General features: G+C 28.2%; 1 protein-coding gene across 5 annotated transcripts in view; it reads right to left on the bottom strand.

Annotated features, from left to right (window-relative positions):
- LOC142325983 (tubulin polymerization-promoting protein homolog) overlaps positions 1–22,508 on the bottom strand; it is a 136,564-nt gene that overhangs the window by 37,190 nt on the left and 76,866 nt on the right. For 4 of the 5 annotated variants that reach the window (XM_075368003.1, XM_075368005.1, XM_075368006.1 and 1 more), the window contains exons 2-3: positions 13,261–13,372; positions 2,463–2,743 (exon numbers count right to left, since the gene is read on the bottom strand). In XM_075368003.1, coding sequence (XP_075224118.1) covers positions 2,463–2,743; positions 13,261–13,302 — 323 coding nt within the window. In that variant the 5' untranslated portion in view covers positions 13,303–13,372. The remainder of the gene's footprint in view (positions 1–2,462; positions 2,744–13,260; positions 13,373–22,508) is intronic. The other variant, XM_075368004.1, reaches the window with a different exon arrangement.

Genomic DNA, 22,508 nt, shown 5'->3' with positions numbered 1-22,508 from the left:
ATGAAAACTAAATTAAATATCTAGTATCATATGTTGGCAGATTACTGCAACCAGCTAGCTACATGCTGCCATACTGTAGTCAGCCAGCCAGTCAACCATATTTTCAGCAGTTAAAAATTTTTTTTAGAGTATGTGTATTTTTTATAAATTAAAACAGGTTACAAAAATGTACATGCTCAGAAATATCTATTTTGTATTCAAAGGTACTCATACACATATCCAACCACTCAATTTCACATAAACATTTTTTTTAAGTATACAATTTCATAAACATATGTACTTTTATGTCAGTTTAGTGCTTACTTTTATACTTTTATAAAGTACTATCTGTGTGTGCTTGTAGTTCTACTTTTTCTTTTAAAAGGTGGTCCATAAACTTCTTAACCTAATCTGGTGGCTCACATCACAAGAAAACCACATAAAAGAAACTTACACAATAATCTATCTAGGGTTACATAAATCTATATAATAGTACACCATTGACACTTCCATACACTATACACTTATACACTATACACTATACACTATACACTTCTATACAGAATAAATCTAAAATAACAAAAATATATTTTCATTTAGATAATACCTCACAAGTTTAAAATAGTTGGTAAAATAAAGAATTCAGAACAAAAAACAATACAAATGATCTTATACAGAAAACAATCACAAAAACAAAATGAATGCAACTGGAATACCAAAATTAAATTGCTCTGATTGTATATTATTCTACCTATTTGACCAATATACAATACAATGACCACTTAGTCTCAATACTAATTTCAGTCAAATCAATCTTTGCCCAACATTTCATAAATAAAAATCTACAAATTACAAATCTATAAAGATAAACGATAACCTTGATATTCTTCTTTTTTTTGTCTTCAGTCATTTGATGCATGGTTTGATGCAGCTCTCCAAGATTCCCTATCTAGTGCTAGTCGTTTCATTTCAGTATACCCTCTACATCCTACATCCCTAACAATTTGTTTTACATATTCCAAACGTGGCCTGCCTACACAATTTTTTCCTTGTACCTGTCCTTCCAATATTAAAGCGACTATTCCAGGATGCCTTAGTATGTGGCCTATAAGTCTGTCTCTTCTTTTAACTATATTTTTCCAAATGCTTCTTTCTTCATCTATTTGCCGCAATACCTCTTCATTTGTCACTTTATCCACCCATCTGATTTTTAACATTCTCCTATAGCACCACATTTCAAAAGCTTCTAATCTTTTCTTCTCAGTTACTCCGACTGTCCAAGTTTCACTTCCATATAAAGCGACACTCCAAACATATACTTTCAAAAATCTTTTCCTGACATTTAAATTAATTTTTTATGTAAACAAATTATATTTCTTACTGAAGGCTCGTTTCGCTTGTGCTGATATTCTATACATAAACAAAAATGACCTCATTTTAATATCCTTGAACTTTATAATTCAAATATAACTTGCTTTCCGATAGGATTTTCAATACATACCAACTCAAAAAAAATTACAGCAATAACATCAACTGATGCCAGGGTTTGCAGCACTAGTGCTGAAGATGACCACTGTACAATGACTGAAAGTGTTATAATGTTAGTCTTAAAAATTCTGAATCTGACAGTTTTCATTTAAATCTTTCGTTAAAGTTGATAGTTTTAAAAATTGCAAATTTATTGTAAACTAGTAGCAGTTCTTTTTTCATGTACAGCACAATTAGGGGGAAATCTTATCAATTTTATTGAATACAGAATTTTACCTCTTAAATGCACATATTCATATTTAAAGATCTTTCGTAACTTTTTTCTGATGAATGTAAAATTGGGAATAATAGTTGATCTAACTGAAAGAGAATGACAAAAGTTATGCTGTCAGATCCCACTACTCAATTACATTATTGATTATAATTATTTTTTAGCAAATCATATTTTCTTTAGATCTAAGTTTTTCAGTTCTGTGTCTGAATGTTTGTTAAGTTCAAATTTTTAATTGTTTATAAGTAGAATAATAGGTAGACTATTTATACTTTCTTTTGATTTTTCAAACTTAGTTTTGAAGGTTGTGGTGTAATAGGTTATAAATGTTAGTAATATTTTAGTAATTTTCTTAAATTTTTTTTTAACATTTTTATTGTATTTAGTGTTATATGAGAGATAAAACTTTGGTAAAATTTTATGTTTATTTTACTTTTTGTAATTGTGTTAAGAAAATTTTGCTTTAATTAACTTTTTCTTTTCTTCTTTCTTCTACTTAGTGTAGTAATATAATTTATATTTATTCATATTATTTTTTTTTTTAAAAAAAGAGCAAATAAAAGAAATTCTAACTCTAATTCTAATCTAACATAGATTGTGTAAAATGTTAATGGAGTAATTTACACAAGAACTAGAATTGTTTAAGGAAACTGTTAAGACAAAATTAAACTTAAAATAACAGTTTCTGTGATTTAATTTGAAAATGTAAAATATTATTTCATACTTAAATTTTTTGAAGTATATTCCTGAATCAGTAGTTGTAATCTTTTTACCATCAATTATTTTTGCTTGTTTCATCCATTTATCACTTTGTGATAAGGTTATGAATTTACCGTCAGATTTTGTATCACCAAATTTAGAAAATGCTCTAAAACATTCTTTAAATGTGACTGGATTTTTGAATTGTGTAGATGAACCTTCATCACTACCACCATCTTTTTTTGATCCATCAGTTTCTCCTTCAGTTCTGTTCATATCGTCTCCTACTTTTGTGCTTACTGATATCTGTAAAACAAAAAAAGGTTTGTTTTTTAATAAGAAAAAAATTATAAATATAAATTCAAACTTTCCTATTCATTAGAAAATAATTATTATTTAAAATTTTTCAAGAAATTTGTAATAAAATATCAATGAAAGAAATAACCAATTTTATTATTCATATCTAGAAAAGATTCAAAAACTATTTACTAAAATAAAAATTTGTTTATTTGTTATAACTGGTCTTTCAGTGTTTTCTGATTATAAATTTATTTCTATAAAAAACAACAAATAACTCAAGTGCTAAGTTGCAAGACCTAAGTAGAAAACAATACACTTTCAAAATACATTTGTTTTAGAAATCTTAATACAATTAAACATCTTATCCAAAATAGATCTAAACATCATCATGCCACAAAAATTCAGTTGTTTACACCAGCAGTGTTTTCTAATATGAACTACCCATTTCAGCTGATGACTATAAAGAAGTTATTAGTATTTTGTCATAAGGAAGGTTTTCTTATGGCCACTCTATATTTTCATCTCTTTTCAAACAAACTAGTTTCTGCATGCTTTCTCCTCTTTGATACAATCTATTATTTGAAAACCTTTTCGTTCATTCTTCTCTCTCCATTCACCACTCCCTCACTGTTTCAATCAATATAAAATCTTCTTATAACCTTCTTCTTATAAATGTCCAGTTCTATTAACATTTTAGAGGTACTTTCTTGTTTTCACATCATTCTTTACAACTTTTCTATACTTCTTAAAGTTTCTCATTCTTTTTCTTTTCAGCAACTATAAACCTTCAACATACCCACATATCAAAATTTTACTTATTTTCAATTTTTTTTTAATATATTTTTTTAAACATCCAAATTTCACCACATTGGTTATATCTTTAAAAAACAATTTCTATCATTTTTTTTAAGTCACTTAACACAAACAGGAGATATACATCTAAGATATTTTACTATAACATTCAAATTTTATATTCAGCGAAACAAAACCTCAATCTTAACTAACTCAAAATAAAATTAAATACACAAATACAGTAATTTGATATAAAAAACAATATTAAATGAAAAAATGTACATCAATATGCTATTAACCACATAATAAAGCAATCTATAAACCATCTAAAATAGGTATCAACAACAATAAAATCCGTGATGAAAGTTCTAAAAACATTATAATTTCTATATACTTGTAAATAGTTTTATTTAAATTTGATTTATTTACTAGCCATTCTGATACCATAGATATAGCTTAAATTTTATGGTCCCTATAACTGTAATTTTTGGAAAGGTATTCTGATTTCCTAAACTTATTGAATATAAGTTACTTTTTTAATATTGTTATTTCCATTCACAATGTGATATAAAAAAATTATGTTAATTTTTGTAATTTATAAATACTCATTTTTGTTGTAGTTATAAAAATATCTTCAAGCAACACCTTATGGTTTATACTAATTGATTTTTGTAAAAAAAAATTGTTGCTAACATGTAGATATGAAAAATTTACAAAAAATATCCACATTTCAGTTGATCGATCATTAATAATTATGCAAATACAAACAATCAAACACATGTATTTTCTATCTTTTAATTTGTTTTTATATTTTCAACTTATGTTATAATGACAAGATCTATATGATGTATTTTTATGTACTGATCAGAATAAAGATTAACCTAATACAATTATTATAAAAAACCATGATGAATATAGTATTTTATAGTAGAAGAAAAAGTAAAACAATTTTATTTCTGATGGCAGAATTCATTAGACTGGAAACAACTATAGCTGCTGTTTTTTTTACAGATGATACTAAACAATATTTTTAAAGTTTTATTTTTTCAAACTGGTTGGTACTAGTCGACAAGGCGAGTTACATATTCGAGAGTTTACGAACTATGCTGTGTACAGTCACGTTCCAGTGATACTAATAAAGTACGAGTAATTGCGACTTCTGCCGTGAGATCAGATTTCTGTTTTAAACATTATTGTCCGAGTGTATGGACGCAGACACTTATCATGATAGTGTTACATAACATAATATTATTTATTAGGCTATATTTATGTTAATTTTATATTAATAAATTAATTGATGTCATTTTAATTTCAATGTTTAATGATAAAACATCAGTTTCTCTTCTGTTACGGCTATTTTTGTATAAATAATGAACTTTATATCCCTGTTATTTTGTAATAAGAGCATTTGTTTTCTTAGTCAATGTACTTTAAATCACAAGCAGGATGAAAATATATCGTACATAAAAGGGGTATATACAAGTAAATAAAGCATATATCTTACATCAATTGTGGTTTAAGTAATGGTATCATGACTAACAGAGACGTGTGAGTCATATTATTATGGGTTAAAAGTTTAAAATAGGCATAGTTATAAGCATTACATAATTTGTAGATGTGTTATTTATAAAAAAACAAATATTCTCTGTTCATTAAATTGAAAATAGCAAAAGTTGTTACTTAAACGTAGTTGTGTTAAGGTGTCAAGTGTACGTGGAAAACCTCTTCGTAGTCAAGCGCGTCATTTCTCGTTTAACAGACAAAAAAAATGGATTATTGGTATCTCTTGTAAAAGCGACAGAAAGCGCTTGTAGAATGTTTAAACTTAAGCTGATTTATAGTAATTGGCGTCAGGAAAATTGGATACGAAGCATACGCTAGTGGTACTCAAATTCAAACGCCAAAGAAAAAAAAAAAAAACTTCTCATAATAAATATGAAACAGATGATTTCTGTAAGGAAATACCTATTATATAAAGATTTTACCGTTTAAAAAATAATAATTTTAAACTTTTTTTTTTCGCGAGGAACTGAATTTTACCTCTAGTGGGGAATCATTAAAGAAAATCTGTAGGTTTTTAATTCAGGAAGTGCAAAAAACAGTAGGCTGATTTTGTGTGAACGAGATGTAATCGCGAAACGTTTGGAAAAATGCAACTTCTGAGCAAAAGAGAAACTTACATTTATTTAGATGAAACTTACATATATATTACACGGTAAAAAGGTGACGATGTACCAGGTTGATAATAGTATTGTCGGTGACCGTTTAATAGTAGTTTATGTGGATGGGGACATGGGATTTATAACTGTTTTTTTTTTTAATTTACAATTACAAGAGGAAACAGATTATAATTAAAAGATGTACAATGAAAATTTTTTGAAGTATAGTGAAAAACAAGTTATCTCAAGACTACCGACAAATTAAATTTAATCATAGATAATGCATCTTACTATAATAAACAAAAAATAAACTTCCGTCATCCAATTCATTGAAAAAAATATCCAAGAATGGATCCAAAAAAATAAAATTTACTACGACCCAGAACTAACAAAAACAAACTTTTAGTAATTTTTAAACTATCTTAACTTTGAATTAGACCAAATACTAAATAACAAAGGAATTACAGTGCTTAGATTGCCACCTTACCACCCAGTCTTTAACCCGATTAAATTTATATGGAATCTATTTTTTTTTTAATTTGAGACCGCAATATGTCCCACATGTCATTAATAGAACTGAGAACCGTTTCATTAGATGCAATTTCTTCAATTATAGTAGAAAACTGGAAAAGATCAATGTCAAAAGTTAAGGAGTTAATGGATTTTTACTGGAAAACAGATACGTTGTAGGAAGATACCATTGAAAGCATAATTATAAGTAGAGGGCTAGACGATGATGAGATATCAGATAGTGAAGATGAATTGGAAATTAATTCCGGTGGAAGTGAAACCGAGGCAAGATCAGAAAGCAAGAGTTGTTGGCCTATCAGAGAAGATAGTTCTATGGAAACTTCAGACGAAACCGGTTAAGGACTATATTAAAGTAGTATTGATCGTTTAATTATTTAGTAAATTAATACAAAAATATTATTTTACTCTTTATTGGGGAGCTATATCCAATATTTTGCGATTTCTTAGGCTTATATGTCCAAATTATTACCGGCCTTGCTTTTTAATGCTATGAACCGTTTACTTTACTAAATTATTGTAAATTTACTTTATTAAATTATTGTAATTAATTGCAGGTTAAATTTATTTCATTTACCAGTACAGTAATGTAAATTAATATTTTTAATTGTGTTATTACCGTAATCCGAAAGAAATTGCAGGTTCCAAAAAATCTGATGTGTACATCATATGACTTCCTTGTACGCCTATTAAATTACATACACACATTTTTTTATAAAAAAAAATGCATATCATTTTAATACGATTCTAAATTATAATTTTCAATTAATGTCAGATAATCATATGTTTCATCAAATCTGATGTTTACATCACTTTCTCAAATCTGATGTAGGATTTCTTGTACGCCTAATAAATTAACATATACACACTTTTTTAAAATGAAAAGTACATAAAATTTTATTTCATTAATAATTTCTGATATTTTTCATACTTTTTTTTTATTCAATTCTTATTTATCGTAAACATTTTTTTACAATCAGAGGTAATTAATTATTAATAAATCAATATATTTAAATTAAAGAAAAAGAAGTTAAAAAAAGGAGATGAAGTCTGATTCGAGCCGATATGCATTCCCATCCAAATTTCATTTGGCTATAACTCTGGAACCAATGAAAATAAGTACTACTTATGATATATCATTAAATAGCTCTCAATGAGGTTTTATTATTGCAGTTAAGAAAAAGTCCAAAATCCAAAATTTTGGACATTTTTGGTTTAGTCGATTGCAATAAAAAGGGGAAGTGCACAACTAGATGTTACAACAGTCCTAAATCCAAAATTTCAACATCATGCTGATAATCGTTTTTTAATTATGCGAGATACATACGTACGTACAGACGTCACGCCGGAACTAGTCAAAATGGATTCAGGGATGATCAAAATGGATATTTCCGTTGAAATCTGAAAACCGAAATTTTTCGCGATCATAGTACATCCTTTACTTCGAACAAGGAGGTAAAAATACAGTAACCAATCTTAAACAGACCACATTTCTTGTTTAGAACGGATTGACAAGCAAATCACTTTGTTCAGTAGGACTAAGCCCAGACCGCATTGTTGTGTTATACCTCCATCTCTGTCTGTAGGCAAACAAAACAACAGTTTTGCATTTCTCCAAGAGTATGAACTTTGCTTTGTCGACTTGTACCACATATAATCACAGGATAAAGATGAAAACTGTTATCCTTATTTATGAAATTCAAAATTTTTGGTGTTGTAAAAACAACCATATTAATTTTGTTTAATTTGTAACATTTGGCTGATTCTTTTACCTTTTTTACAGTGCTGATTTAAAACTATCTTGTAACGAATTTAAAATAAATTATTAAAAAATATTTCATATACCTTTATTAATATTTTCAAGAGTATTTATGATAAAGTAAAAATCGGTACTGTTGACAGTATTAATTTTGGTTAGTTTACGCAGTACCAATAATATTCTATTTTTTCTGAATAATTTATGTTTGTAAAGTTTTATTATATCGTTATTTGAATTTTAGAGCAGAAATCTGGGTGAAATCTTTCGCTAGCCTAATTCGAAAACAAAACTTATTTTTAATTGAAATTTTTTTATTATTTTGATGAGAGGAATACAAAGTATGGAAGAAACCTCCTAAAATATTCTGTATATTTTGCTTTGAATATTTTTTTAAGTTTATCTAGTAACGATTTTTCTGAAGCTTTCGTTTTTTTTATAATTCGTGAGTGATGATAATAACATTAGCATTAAGATACTAAGGAAAACATAATAATAAAAATTATATACGAGTAAGAACGATGAAATCGAATATGTAATGTTACATACAACATTAATATAATTAAGTTTTCAATTGGCGCGAGTATCACGCAAGTCCTGAGGGAATTAGGATAGTCTTGGGAATAGGCTGTAAAACATCATCTACCCTACCGCATCACCACTCTGAATTACACGAAGATATAGTCAGCTTATGCAGCAGACTTAGCGCTTCAATATGGGTTGAATAGTGAATTTAAATTTAGATTTTTTAATTAAAAGTAGTCACGATTGTTTCCTAAAAACCACAATAAATAAATAATTTGGGGTGTAATTAATTATATTAACTACAATTTTTTCACGTATAATCATTTATTTACGCTTATTTAATTTATCAAAATAATGTAATTATATATTAAAATAATATAATTAAGGAATGATATAAAATTGTTCAATGTATATTTAACAGACACGTGCAGGTAGTTATACATACACACACAAATATGCAGCAGAAGAAGGCTGCGTGTTATATTATAACTTTAAATTCTAAGCTCTAAGTTTAAATTAAAATAAAGAGTTCTTAAATTTTAAATCTTCGTTTACATATTTTTATTAATCATTTTTAGTTCAAAATATTCGTTAAGTAAAATTACAACCAACCGATATTGAATAAAATTACTAGGTGCCGTCTACACCAAAAATAGACATGCTTTCAGCGTAGGATGTATCATGTCAGTGAATTAGAAAGGTTAATTTATTTTGCGTGATTTTTTCCATCACACATCACATCCAAAAATAGTAAGTAGGAGTATTAGGCGTCCAAATTGTAACACAAAAATAATATACAATTAAACAATAATTATTTATCATCATCACAAATTATCATAATTGTTAGACTAGTTCTATTTAAAATCTGCCTCTCATTATTGTAGTTATTAAATTAAATTATTAGGTACTACTAGCCAGTAGTCATTAGATAATTTAAGAGTTTAGGTAAAAATGTATCCGAATTTAAAACATTTTTATTTATTTTTTTCATATTGGCAACGTCACTCTGATATCCAATTATAATCACCCTATTTTTTATTATGAGAAAAAAATTTTTTAGCTTATAAAAATATTAAGGTTGACCGAGAATTGAACACAGAACCTTTGGATGAAAAGTAGAGGGGGCTACAATCCGTGACGAAGATCGTGTAGTTGTGGCCGAACCACTGGAACCATTACAAGTAGTCCGAGATATTTTAAAGAATTCTTAATTTTAAAAACCACTAATTTGCCGACTCCTATTTTTATTTGATTTTGGTTCCTTTCAAAAGAATTTTATTGAATTTTACATAAAAAAATAACATTTTAACTACTGAAAAAAAAATTAATTTGATTTCAAACAGATTTTGTAATTTTATATGTTCTAAAAAATCTGTCCTAAATATAATTTTTTGAGATTTTTCACAAATCTCAATATCAATTATTTTGAATAGGTATACTGAAAAGAAAAAAGCAGTTTAATCCATTAAAAACAAATGCTTTCTTATTATTTTTTTTAAGTTGAAATTATAATACTTTCCCGGAGAATATAACTAGAATAAATATATTAAATCCACCAGGTTGGTCTAGTGGTGAACGCGGCTTCGCAAATCACCTGATTTCTAAGTCGACAGTTCCAGCGTTCAAGTTCTAGTAAAGGCTGTTAATTTTATACGGATTTGAATATTAGATCATTGATACCGGTATTCTTTGGTGGTTGGGTTTCAATTAACCATACATCTCAGGAATGGTCGACTACACTTCACTTACACTCATACATATCATCCTCATTCATCCTCTGATGTAGTACCTGACGGTGATTCCCGGAGGCTAAATAGGAAAAAGGAAGGATAAATATATTAAAGGGAAAAGTATGTGATCATATCTAAGATCGTGAATCATGTGTTTTACAAATCTTTACGGTTTAGAGTCCAACTAGTTCATCTACATCAAAAACCACAAGTATATATGTCTGTGAGTACACATATGTACGTATGTAAATTCGCACTGCTTTTGGCCTTACATCTCAGGATTGACCAAGCTGATTTTCTTCAAATTTGCCTCAAATCTTACTACTATATATATGGGGCATTGATAATATTTTTTTTTTCAAAATTCGTTAAGGGGGGATATTACGAAAAAACTAATTTCGATTTTCTTTAGAGGCGTTTTAGAGATAACTTTATTAAAGCAAATTTGTTACGTACTCGTATATTGAATGTATAAACAATCCAAAAACGATTTTTCAAAAAATCAACCTCACATCTTTAAAAGTTGAAACATATGTTTTTTGGTATTTGATTATTTTACTCTATCTCCCTTATTTTTCAAAAAAAATTGAATGTTTATACTTCATGCGTAGAGCTACCAAGAATGTCTCCAATTTTTTTAAAATGATAGACCCGAAAATTGTATTTTAAAAAAATGTATTAAGAATGTTTTAAGAAAATGTATTTTCTGCATAAAATGCAGAAAATATTTTTGAAAATTTTATTTTAAAGCGAGTGTTAGATTTAGAAGAAAGTTTATTTAAGTAAACTTGTTAAGCTTAAATCTATGCATGAATATTTTTAGAAAAACGCTTCTTAAAATTTATTCCCTACTTCTAAAAAAATATATGTCCTGCTTTTTGACTCTAATTTTTTTTAATCTTTATTATTAAATTTTTACTTCCTTGTACAAAGTAAAGGAAGTATTGTGATCGCGAAAAATTTTCCAGATTTCAACGGAAATGTCCATTTTGACCATCCCTGAATCCATTTTTATTAGTTTCGGCATGACGTTTGTACGTACGTATGTATATATCTCGCATAACTCAGAAACGATCAGCCGTAGGATGTTGAAATTTTGTATTTAGGATTGCTGTAACATCTAGTTATGCACCTCCCCTTTTTATCGCAATCGACTAAACCAAAAGCGTCCAAAAGAGCTCAAAATCCAAAAACATTTGGATTTTGCACTTTTTTATAACTGCAGTAATAAGCCCTTATTAAGAGCTTTTAAACGATATGTCATAAGCGGTGTTATTTTCATTGGTTCCAGAGTTGTAACCAAATAAAATTTTAATTAATGAAATAATTCGATCTTAGAGGAAGGCACGTCGGTTTGAAACAGACTTCATCTCCTTTTTTTAACTTTTTTTTTTTTTAAATTTAAATATGTTGATTTATTAATATTATTAACCTCTCATTGTGAAAATAATTTTACAATGAATAATAATTCAATAATAATATTAATAATAATAATAATAATAAAATAATAATAATAATAATAATAATAGAGAAAAAAGTAAAAATAGCAGAAGATTTTAATGAAATAAAATGTTACGTACTTTTGATTTTAAAAAATGTGTAAGTGTAATTTAATAGGCGTACAAGGAAATCATATGTTGTCCACATCAGATTTTCTCTTTATCATTTAAACGGCTATTAAAGTTAGGTTTTGAATATATGTACCAAAGGTACCCAAAAAGAGAGCAATTTTTCCACTATCTTCAAAAAATGATACTTTTCTCAATATTTTTAAACAATTCACTTTTAAATTAATCCTTTTTTTTTCTTATTGGGAGGGATAACTTTTTTATAAATACATTTTTATTAAATTTTCCCCATGGAGTAAGGAAGCCCCTAAAATCAAAACGTTTATTCGAAATTTGGGAATTTTGATGCTTATATCTTATTTTGGTAATGCTCACTTGATCGGCACAGCTGAGAAAGTCATGCAATGACTTTCGCCAGGTTTTCCCATTTTATGAAAGTAACAGGTAATTATTTGACAACACATAAGTTTTTACTTAGTTTTCATTTTCCTTCTATAAGTCATGATTCATTATAAGTCAAATTGGTCAAAATCCGTTATATCCACACAACGCTTAAACATTTTTCTATAGACTAGATACTTTGTTAAACAATGTTTTTTAGTTACTATTCTAATAATTGACTTTAGAGTAAACATTTCAAGATATTTCGGTTGGGATTGTTACCTTATCTATTTTAGTCATCCCTTATCCCTACACATCGCCGCGCGTCGTAACTGGTCAACCAATAAATAAATATAAATAGTTATAAAAATGGTAATATAACGGCTATATCGGGTGATATTAACAGTAACCCAAAGGTTTGCTGGTTATAATTATAGATATAAATTAACCAAACTTAACCTACGCTCGCTAACTTCGACTAATTAACAATAATGTTTGATTATTTAAATAATAAATAACTGCAATAATTACTGAATTTATTATTTCAATACTCAAAACATTACTGTGTTAATTAGTCAAGGTTAGCGAGCGAAGCGAGCGTAGGTTAAAAATGGTTAAATTATATTTTTAAAATAAATAAATGTAAATGGCTACGAAAAAGGTCAATTGTTTAATTCAGTATCTAGTCTATAGAAAAATGTTTAAGCGTTGAAGGCTTATAACGGATTTTGACCGTCAAATTTTATAAAAGAGAAGATAATGTAGGATTAATATAATTTATTTGCAGTCACTGTTCACAATCATCCTGATAGCTCCAATAAAATTATTATTAGTTGAATTGCCAATAGATCCTGCCTTATTGGATTCCAATAAGATCAAACGGTATCGCTTCACTCTGATATGTGAAACAAAACGCTAAGCTTGTTATCATCATTAAATAATTACTACGCCTTTATAAGTTTCTTCTAAAATAAAGGTTTTCCGTTATAATAGCAGCTTTATCGACTGGAACAAATAAGTTATTTGAATTGAATTTAAATGTCTACGATATTTCTGATCTTAGGATAAAATTAGCTTTTCTTACAGTTAGCCACTCCATAAAGTGTGATCTTGTTATCGGTAGCATTTTGTGACCACTAAATATGAATCGTAAAATAACAGTAGAGCAGAGTATGTTTACCTTACAGTGTTGTAAACTGTAACAAACAATTAAAAACAAAAATTACTGAACTAGTTCAGTTATTTCAAGAAAATCATGCTTCACTGCCAAACAGAAAAACTATTAACAGTTAAAAAAAAAATAACAATAATAATAAATTTGAGGGGGACGGAAGCATATACCCTTTACCAGGGTACGATCGGAGACCTCAAACAGCCTAAAGTAATGAAAAAGTTATACGACAACCTATTGTCCACCATAATCATACGACTGCTGAGTTGAATAATTCACATTGTAGTATACTTCGTATTCCGAAGTTAATACATCTGTAACAAACCAGATATGTAATAAAATCTTACTGAAAATTATTTTTATAAATTTTAGTAGGATTTTTAAAAATGGTTTGTAATGTGTTGTGAAGTCGAACCAAATATTTTCAAACGGATTATTTAGACAGCTGAAGCTAGTCTCAAACTGAAAGATCGTTTTAATTGTTATAAAATCGGTGTTTTCCTAAAACGATTCAAATGCTCAGGAAATAATGTACTAGTAATTAAATATTCCTGGTTTGGATATGTAGGATTGTCTAGTTGGTATTACGGGTTGATATTCACTGTTATTTAATAAGAGAATCATATTTTGAAATATTATAAAAAGTAATTTTAGTTATTTGAAAATACTGAGGTAATTTGGTGATAAGCTGGTGTTCCTCAGCATTACAATTCAGCAGTAAGAAAATTCCTCAACTGAAACCCTGAATCAGCAATATACAACAGACTGGGCTCTAAAGTATAGTAATCTCTCTTCCATAGGAGTTTTTCTTAAGTGAAAAGCCAAAAATTTAAAAAGCTAAATCAAGATAAAGAGTTGTGTTACTCCAGTGTGAGTAAAGCTGTGATCAAAAATTGTATTAAAATGAATGAAGCAAACGTTTATAATTTTTGTTTTATATACGTTTATATACCAAATGTTATTTAAGTATGGAAACAGCTTTATAATGTATATTTGAACATAATGTATATTTTGTATTAATGTATATTTTGTATATTTAACCCACCGGGTTGGTCTAGTGGTTAATGCGTCTTCCCAAATCAGCTGATTTGGAAGTCGAGAGTTACAGCGTTCAAGTCCTAGTAAAGCCAGTTATTTTTACATGGATTTGAATACTAGATCGTGGATACCGGTGTTCTTTGGTGGTTGGGTTTCAATTAACCACACATCTCAGGAATGGTCGAACTGAGAATGTACAAGACTACACTTCATTTACACTCATACATATCATCCTCATTCATCCTCTGAAGAATTATCTAAACGGTAGTTACCGGAGGCTAAACAGGAAAGAAAGAAAGAAGAAAGAATGTATATTTGAAAGGTATTGGAGGCAGAAAGAAATGGGGTTCTACACAGTTAAAAAATTCTGCACTATGGGGGGTTTTTAATTTTTGTCCCATCTTGGATCCGCCATATTGAATTAAATTTAATTTTTTTAAATAGGAAGGTGGACATATGGCACATGATTTCGATTTAAAATTTTACAAGAAAAACAATAGTGAAACCCGTTTTTCTATTAAAGCCTCGTTATCGAGTTATAAGCATTCAAAGATGCTAACTTTGACGGAAAAATCATGTTAACAATAAAACGAGGTAAAACAGGTTACATGAACAATTTTATTGCATTTTGCATTCATAATGCATATAATAACGAACTTTAAACAGTATATTGATGATAATAATAAACAATATCTAATAATTAACAAAATATTAAACGGCTATATCAACTGATATTATTACTTTAAATATCACAATATTTATTTTAAAATTTTAATTAAATGTTTTCGTTCGTAAATTACTAATGAGGAAATTTTTTAAAACATACCATTCTAAATAAATGTTCAAAATGCTTCCCCTTTACAGCTTGGCAGTGTATTAACCTCATTTAATATTCGATTACAACTGTATCTTTTCTTGTGGTACACGAGCAGATTCGTTAATTATTCTTCTTTCCAATTCGTCAATGTCTGCAGGTTTTGTTTTGTAAACATTATGTTTTAGGTCCCCCCCAAAAACAGTAATCTAGGGAAGACAGGTCTGGGCACCTGGCAGGCCATTCTATACTGGTCTTCTACGACTTTCCAGCGATTTGGAAATTGTTAATTTAAAATTTGCCGTGCCTTTAAATAATAACGAGGTGGTGTCCCATTTTGCTGAAACCATACATTACTATTTAATTTTTTTCTAAAATTTTCCTGGATATTTGGTTAAAGTCTACCGACTAATAAGTTGCAGTAAACATCTCCTGTAAGATTGTTGTCTAAAATAAATGGCACTACAATACAATGACCAACGATTCCCGCCCTACCGTTCACTTTCTGAGGGTGCTTGCATGAGTTTCCAACCTCCGTCTGGGATTATTATCGCTCCAATATAGATAGTTTTGCTTATTCACGTGACCATTTAACTTAAAAGTTGAATCATCAGTAGAAATTATTGAATTAGAAAAATTTGCATCAATGTCTCATTTTTGCATTATAATATCACAATACTCACCTCGGTGATCAAAGTCATCTTCCGAAAGTTCTTGCATCAGGTGTAACTTAAAAGGATGAAACTTATTTGTTTTAAGAAATTTTTGAACTGAAAAATAACTGATGTGTTGGACAACAGCTTTCTAAATCGATGAATGAGGGTCTTCAATAAAGGTATTTTTTAACCTCTAGGACCACCCTCAGGTATTACTTCAGAGAATGAGATGAATGACAAATATCTGCGATACATTTAATGACTGATTTAATGACTTAATCAATTGTGACAGTTCTTGTCTACCGGTGCGAGGACGATTCTTTACAGTACCGGTTTCTTCAAATTGCTGTACTGTCTTGATTACAGTTGATTTACTTATTGGTTCTCTGTTTGGAAATCTATTATTAAATAAATAACATACCTCTTGTAAAGGTCGAACTCCGTCACCATACCCGTACATTATCAACAGAGTTATTCTTTCGGTTTCACTTAAAGAAGGCATTGTTACTTGAAGATTTAATATTCCATAAAACTAAATAAATGAACGAGGAAACTAATAATAAAACTTTCACCAAAAAACAAATTTGTGCCGCTAGACCTGCAACTTAATTTTTACTAGCATTATAAAATTTTATCATTACAAGTATATTGAAAAAGGTGATATGAGGAGTTAAGTTGCATTGTTTCAACATAATACAAACTGCATTGTAAATTAATAGATGATTTACTCAGCTAAATTTGTAAAATATTTTTGAAGTCAGTATTTCTAGCTGATTCGTTTCATTTACGATAAGTAACAAATATCAGTTAATATTAACACTGGAAGTTAATTTTTATTTAGAAAATATCAGTTGATATAGCCGTTTAATTTTTTGTTTTGTTGTTAACTATTAATTATTGTTTATTATTATCAATATTATAGGACTGTTTAAAGTTCGTTATCGTATAAATTATAAATGTAAAATGCATTAAAATTGTTCATCGAGGCGCGTTTTATGTCGTTTTTATTTTTAATACGATTTTTCCGTCATTGCAATTTTTAATGCTTATAACTCGATAACTAAAGCATTAACAGAAAAACGGGTTTCACCATTGTTTTTCTAGTAGAATTTTAAATCGAAATCATATGACATACGTCCACCTTCCTATTTAAAACATTAAGTTTGATTCAGTATGGCGTATCCAACATGGGGGACAAAAATTAAAACCCATTATAATGCAGATTTTTTTACTGTGTAGAATCCCATTTCTTTCTGCCTCCAAATACCTCTCAGATATGCAGTATAAAGCTGCTTCATTGCTTAAATATCACTATATATATATATATATATATATATATATATATATATATATATAAAACAATTGTAAAATATATATAACAATTGTACAGTTGTATTATATATTTAACTACTATATATTTAACAATTGTGTTTTTCTCTCTGTAAAACAGCTTTTTGGGACACTGTACAATTTGCTACATCTGTAAAACCAGAAAAACATTTCAGGATACAAATAAAAATATGAGTCATGCACATGGATAAGCAAGTTAAAAATTTTAACATTCCTTTTACTTTTATATTAAAGAATGTGCTTACTATCTTTATTAATAAATATAAATAGTCTTTTATCAGAAGCAAAAAAGAAACGTATTTATTTTAGTCAAAATGGAAAAGATAATTATTTTCAATATTACTCAGTTTAACGCTTAGAACTACGAGAAATGTCTTTTATGCTTCCGCAGCATTTTTTAACAAATTACTGGCCTTTAAAACCATGTCAGTGATTTTAAAGGTCACAAAATAAATAATTACATCATTCAAAAAACTCTCTCTTTCTCTCTCACTATATATATATATATATATATATATATATATATATATACACACACACACACATACATTACTCTATGAGTTTTTAAATATTTCCAATTAAATTAAAATTTTGTTTAAAACTCGAGTAGTAATAGGTAATTCAATTTTTTCTCCTTTAACGCCTTCAAAATGATTGTTTTATTATTTTCACTAGCTGTAGGGCCATGCCGTAAGCCTGCCCTCTGTAGCTAGGCGCTCCGGGCGGGTTGCCCTGGCGGGCGGCGTTTCGGATTGGGATTATTAGGTGTCCAAAATTGATTACCTTTTGTGTGCCAAAATTGATTACTGTTTACCTTTTGTGTAAAAATATTTTTTTTTGAATGAAGAAAATTCATATAACGAAAGTTAAATTACAAATTTAACTCTAATAATTGATAGTAACTAATCGGGATGTTCCGCTAATGATCGGCACATTCCGGTGCCTACTTTTTGGTTATAGTTCATTATTTTATGAAGAAAAAAGTAAGTTAAGTTTCAAACTCAACGAGGTCTGTTTTTAAAAAACAATTTAAAAAAAACTATATTTATACATTTAAAATTATTACAATTAGTATACACTAACTGTAAATAATAATTGTTAACATAATTTTGCGTACATCTAATGATGAATTAAGTGGGACGTCGAAGTGTATCGAACGAGTACAGCAATAGTTCGTTACTCGACGAGAGTCGACAACAGTTGTAAGAAGCATATTACGCGCAAGTGAAAAAAAATTACAACAATCACTTTAAATTGAATACAATTCAAAAATGTATTTCATTTTTCTGTAAAATAATTATATAAGATGATTTTTAAAAAATAAAACAATTTTTAAAAGATTTTGATAAGAAAAATCAAAAATAATACGATTCTAAATTATAATTTTCAAATTATATTGCATAATCAGATGTTTCACCAAATCTGATGTGGGCATCATATGACTTTTTAACTCCGAGTATACCGTTACGTATTACTGCAGAGGATGATAAGAATGATTTGTAGCGTGTGTTAAATGCCATCGGGATTGGGATTCGAACCCGAAACCTCCGGATGAAAGGTCAAGCCGCTACCACTCGCTCCACGGAGGCCGGCATATATGACTTCCTTGTACGCCTATTACGTATACACAATTTTTTTTTAAATGAAAAGTACAAAAATACTTATTTATTAATAACTTCTGATATTTTTTCATTTTTTTATTTATTATTTACTTTTTTTTACCCTCAGAGGTTAATAATTATTAATAAATCAATATATTTAAATTAAAAAAAAAAAAATTAAAAAAAGGAGATTAAGTTTGATTCGAACCGATGTGCCCTTTCTCTTGTAAGATCCAAATATTTCATTAATTAAAATTTCATTTGGATATAACTCTGGAACCAATGAAAATAAGTACCACTTATTATATATCATTAAAAAGCTCTCAATGAGGACTTTTTACTGCAGTTATAAAAAAGTTCAAAATCTAATTTTGTTTTGGATTTTGGGCTTTTTTGGATACTTTTGGTTCAGCCGATTGCAATCAAAAGGAGATGCACAATTAGATGTTATAACAGTCCTAAATCCAAAATTTCAACATCCTACGGCTAATAATTTTTGAGTTGTGCGAGATACATACGTACGTACAGAAGTTACGCCGGAAGTAGTCAAAATGGATTCAAGGATGGTCAAAATGTATATTTACGATGAAATCTGAAAACCGAAATTTTTCGCGATCACAATACTTCCTTTACTTCGTATAAAGCAGTAAAAATATATTATTATTAATATATATTTCGCATATATATCGATATGTAATAATGCGAGACACCACGAGACATGTACTAACAAATCTATATTTTCCGCTAGTGATCGGTACATTCTGGTGCTAAACTAAAACACACACATACACATGCCCTTTAGTTGGGTAGGATTATAAATTTAATTAAATTTACATTTACATGAAGTAAAACGATTAATATTATCCAAGAATTAATACTGAATATAACCAAATCTTTTAAAATGTTGTTTAATAACGCTCGGATCGAGTATTATCACAAAAACCTGTTTTCAAGGAAAACAAGATTTTCCATGAAAACAAATCAGTAAATACTGAAGAACAGTTGGGAATCTTACATTATTAAATAAATAATTAAGGATGAAGAATAAAAATTATTAAGTGTAGAGGAAAACTATTAGAATAATAAAGCTATTAGAATTTAAATTCATTAAAAATCTTTAGCAGAATTTTCGTTAAAAAGAACATTAAATTGTTACATCCATTCTTAAATTCTATTTAAGGGAGGGGATTTCTCTTTTATTGATTGAAAATTATACTAGCTGTGTCCTACTTGAGATGAATTTGAATCTTATCCAAACTTAAAGGGCGTATATTGGTGGTAATGGTATTTGGTAGGGAATCTGAGGGATTTAAACCGATAATCTGTAACCTTATAGTCAAGGTTATTTTCATTTTTTAAACAAAGATAGAAATACTCTCGATGTAGAGTTTTGAAAACGTTTTATTTGTTTAATTATTTTTTTTAAATTTACGTAAATATCTCAGAATCTAATAATGAAGATTGTTTAACAGTAGAAATAACCATCTATCAAGTTTTAAATTTTAATTTAACGGTTTTTGAGTTTTTTAAAACTATTTCGATAACCGTTTAGCATAGATAATTCTTTGTATTATTATACAATTGTTGCATTTACGTATAAGTATAAGCTATAACCTCTTTTATTTTCTATTAGCTCATTTTTCACTTTTTATTGGTACTTTGATGAAAGATTTTTACGGGTTTCCTTGATCTTTCCAGTCAAATGCTGGAACAGTCCTTTTTTATCATCTACTATTTTCATTTTTGTTGTATCTATTATTCCTCATATGTTCTATTATACTTACAATTGTGTATTGTTTGAAAAAAATTGTTTATTTATTTAATCAATCCAAGTTCATTTTGTTCCCTCTTCAAATTACCACCAGTCTTAATGTAAAGTAATTAATATGGTAATTATATCATATGATGTAAATTAAATTTTATTTCGGTTTTCAGATTTCACCAGAATATACATTTTGACCACCCCTGAATTCATTTTGACTAGTTTCAGCATGACGTGTGTATGTACGTACGTATGTGCGTACTTATCTCGCATAACTGAAAAACAATTAGCCGTAGGATGTTGAAATTTTGGATTTAGGACTGTTGTAACATCTAGTTGTGAACCTCCCCTTTTAATTGCAATCGACTGAACCGAAGTTTTCCAAAAAAGTCCAAAATAAAAAAAAATTGGTTTTTGGACTTTTTCTTAATTGTAGTAATAAGCTCTCATTGAGAGCTTTTTAATGATATGTCATAAGTGGTACTTATTTTCACTGGTTCCAGAGTTATAGCCAAATGAAATTTTAATTAATGAAATAATTTGATCTTACAAGAGGAAGGCACGTTGGTTCAAATCCGATTTCTTCTCCCTTATTTCTTTTAACTTTTTTTTTTTCATTTAAATGTATTGATTTATTAATAATTATTAACCTCTGATTGTAAAAAAAATTATAATAAATAATAATTCAATAATAATAAAAAAGAAAATATATCAGAAGTTATTAATGAAATAAAAGTTTATGTACATTTCATTTTAAAAAAAAATATGTATATGTAATTTAATATGCGTACCGGGAAGTCATGTGTGTCCGCATCAGATTTTTTAAATTGTAATCTGAAACCATTTTACTATTATGAAACTTTAATGATACTGGCGTTATAAATGTATGTTTTTAAAGCCTTAAAAGAACCAAAGCCGCTAAAAAATAAACATAATTATTATAATAATAATAAAAATAAAAAAACATTAAGGATACCATAATAACTTGTGAAATTTATAAAAAAATTTTCATACAGTACCAACTACGACCTTATATGAGAACATTTACCTCTAGAACTATGAAAAAAATTAATATAAAATAAAAAAACCATAGCAAAACAACAGTTCTTATTCTATTTTTAGGAAAATTCCATTATTATGTGTCAAGATAAATTATATTTTTATTCCTTTTTATTAAAGAATCTAGGAAAAAATAATAATTGGTTGCGCAGTTATGTAATAGGCTTATAGTAAGGAATGAATATTTTGGTAATAGCCTACATAAAGTAGAAAAAAAGGAAAAATATCAAAACCTTTTTACTATATACTGAGAAGATATGTGATAGCTTATTGTTAATTTGTACTAAAAAATAACTTTCTTCCATATTAAAAAAGGTATTTATTTATTTAGCGTATGGCACCAAGACACAACACCAATTACAGTCAAAAATTACAAACATCTAACAAATTAATAAAAGCTACTGATTCTGGAGTCGCCATCAGGAAATCTTCAGGAGTCCCGTCATAAGCTGTCCTAGGGCAAACTTCTGTGATGTGTTTAATAGTTTGATTTTCACTACACTCGCAAAGGGGCGTCGTTTGTGTTACATTTTCTATCTTTTCTAAGGTAGAAAATGTAACACAAACTTTTTTCGAAAGAAAAGAGGAGACGGCTAGTGCAGAGAGTTATCGTAGAAGCCAAGGCACATAAAGGATGTTTTGACAAAGTAAACTTTATTCTTTTATTTTACTAATGTGTATTTTTAATCTGTTCAGCTAGAAAATAATAAGCAACCCCCTCCCCACGGCCAAATGAGATGAGTATGTTATGTAAATGAGATGTAGTTTTGTATAGACTCAGGCCAACCATTCGACTAGCCCGATCTAGTGGTTAACTGATCGTCGCAAATCAATTGTTTAATAGATGATTTTTGAAGTCAAAGGTTCTGAGGTACAAATCC

The sequence above is a fragment of the Lycorma delicatula genome, chromosome 6 (genome assembly GCF_047948215.1).
Source record: "Lycorma delicatula isolate Av1 chromosome 6, ASM4794821v1, whole genome shotgun sequence".
Classification (NCBI taxonomy): Eukaryota; Metazoa; Arthropoda; class Insecta; order Hemiptera; family Fulgoridae; genus Lycorma; species Lycorma delicatula.
The sequence above is the reverse complement of the archived record's forward strand: the minus strand, read 5'-3'. Positions and strand labels throughout refer to the sequence as shown.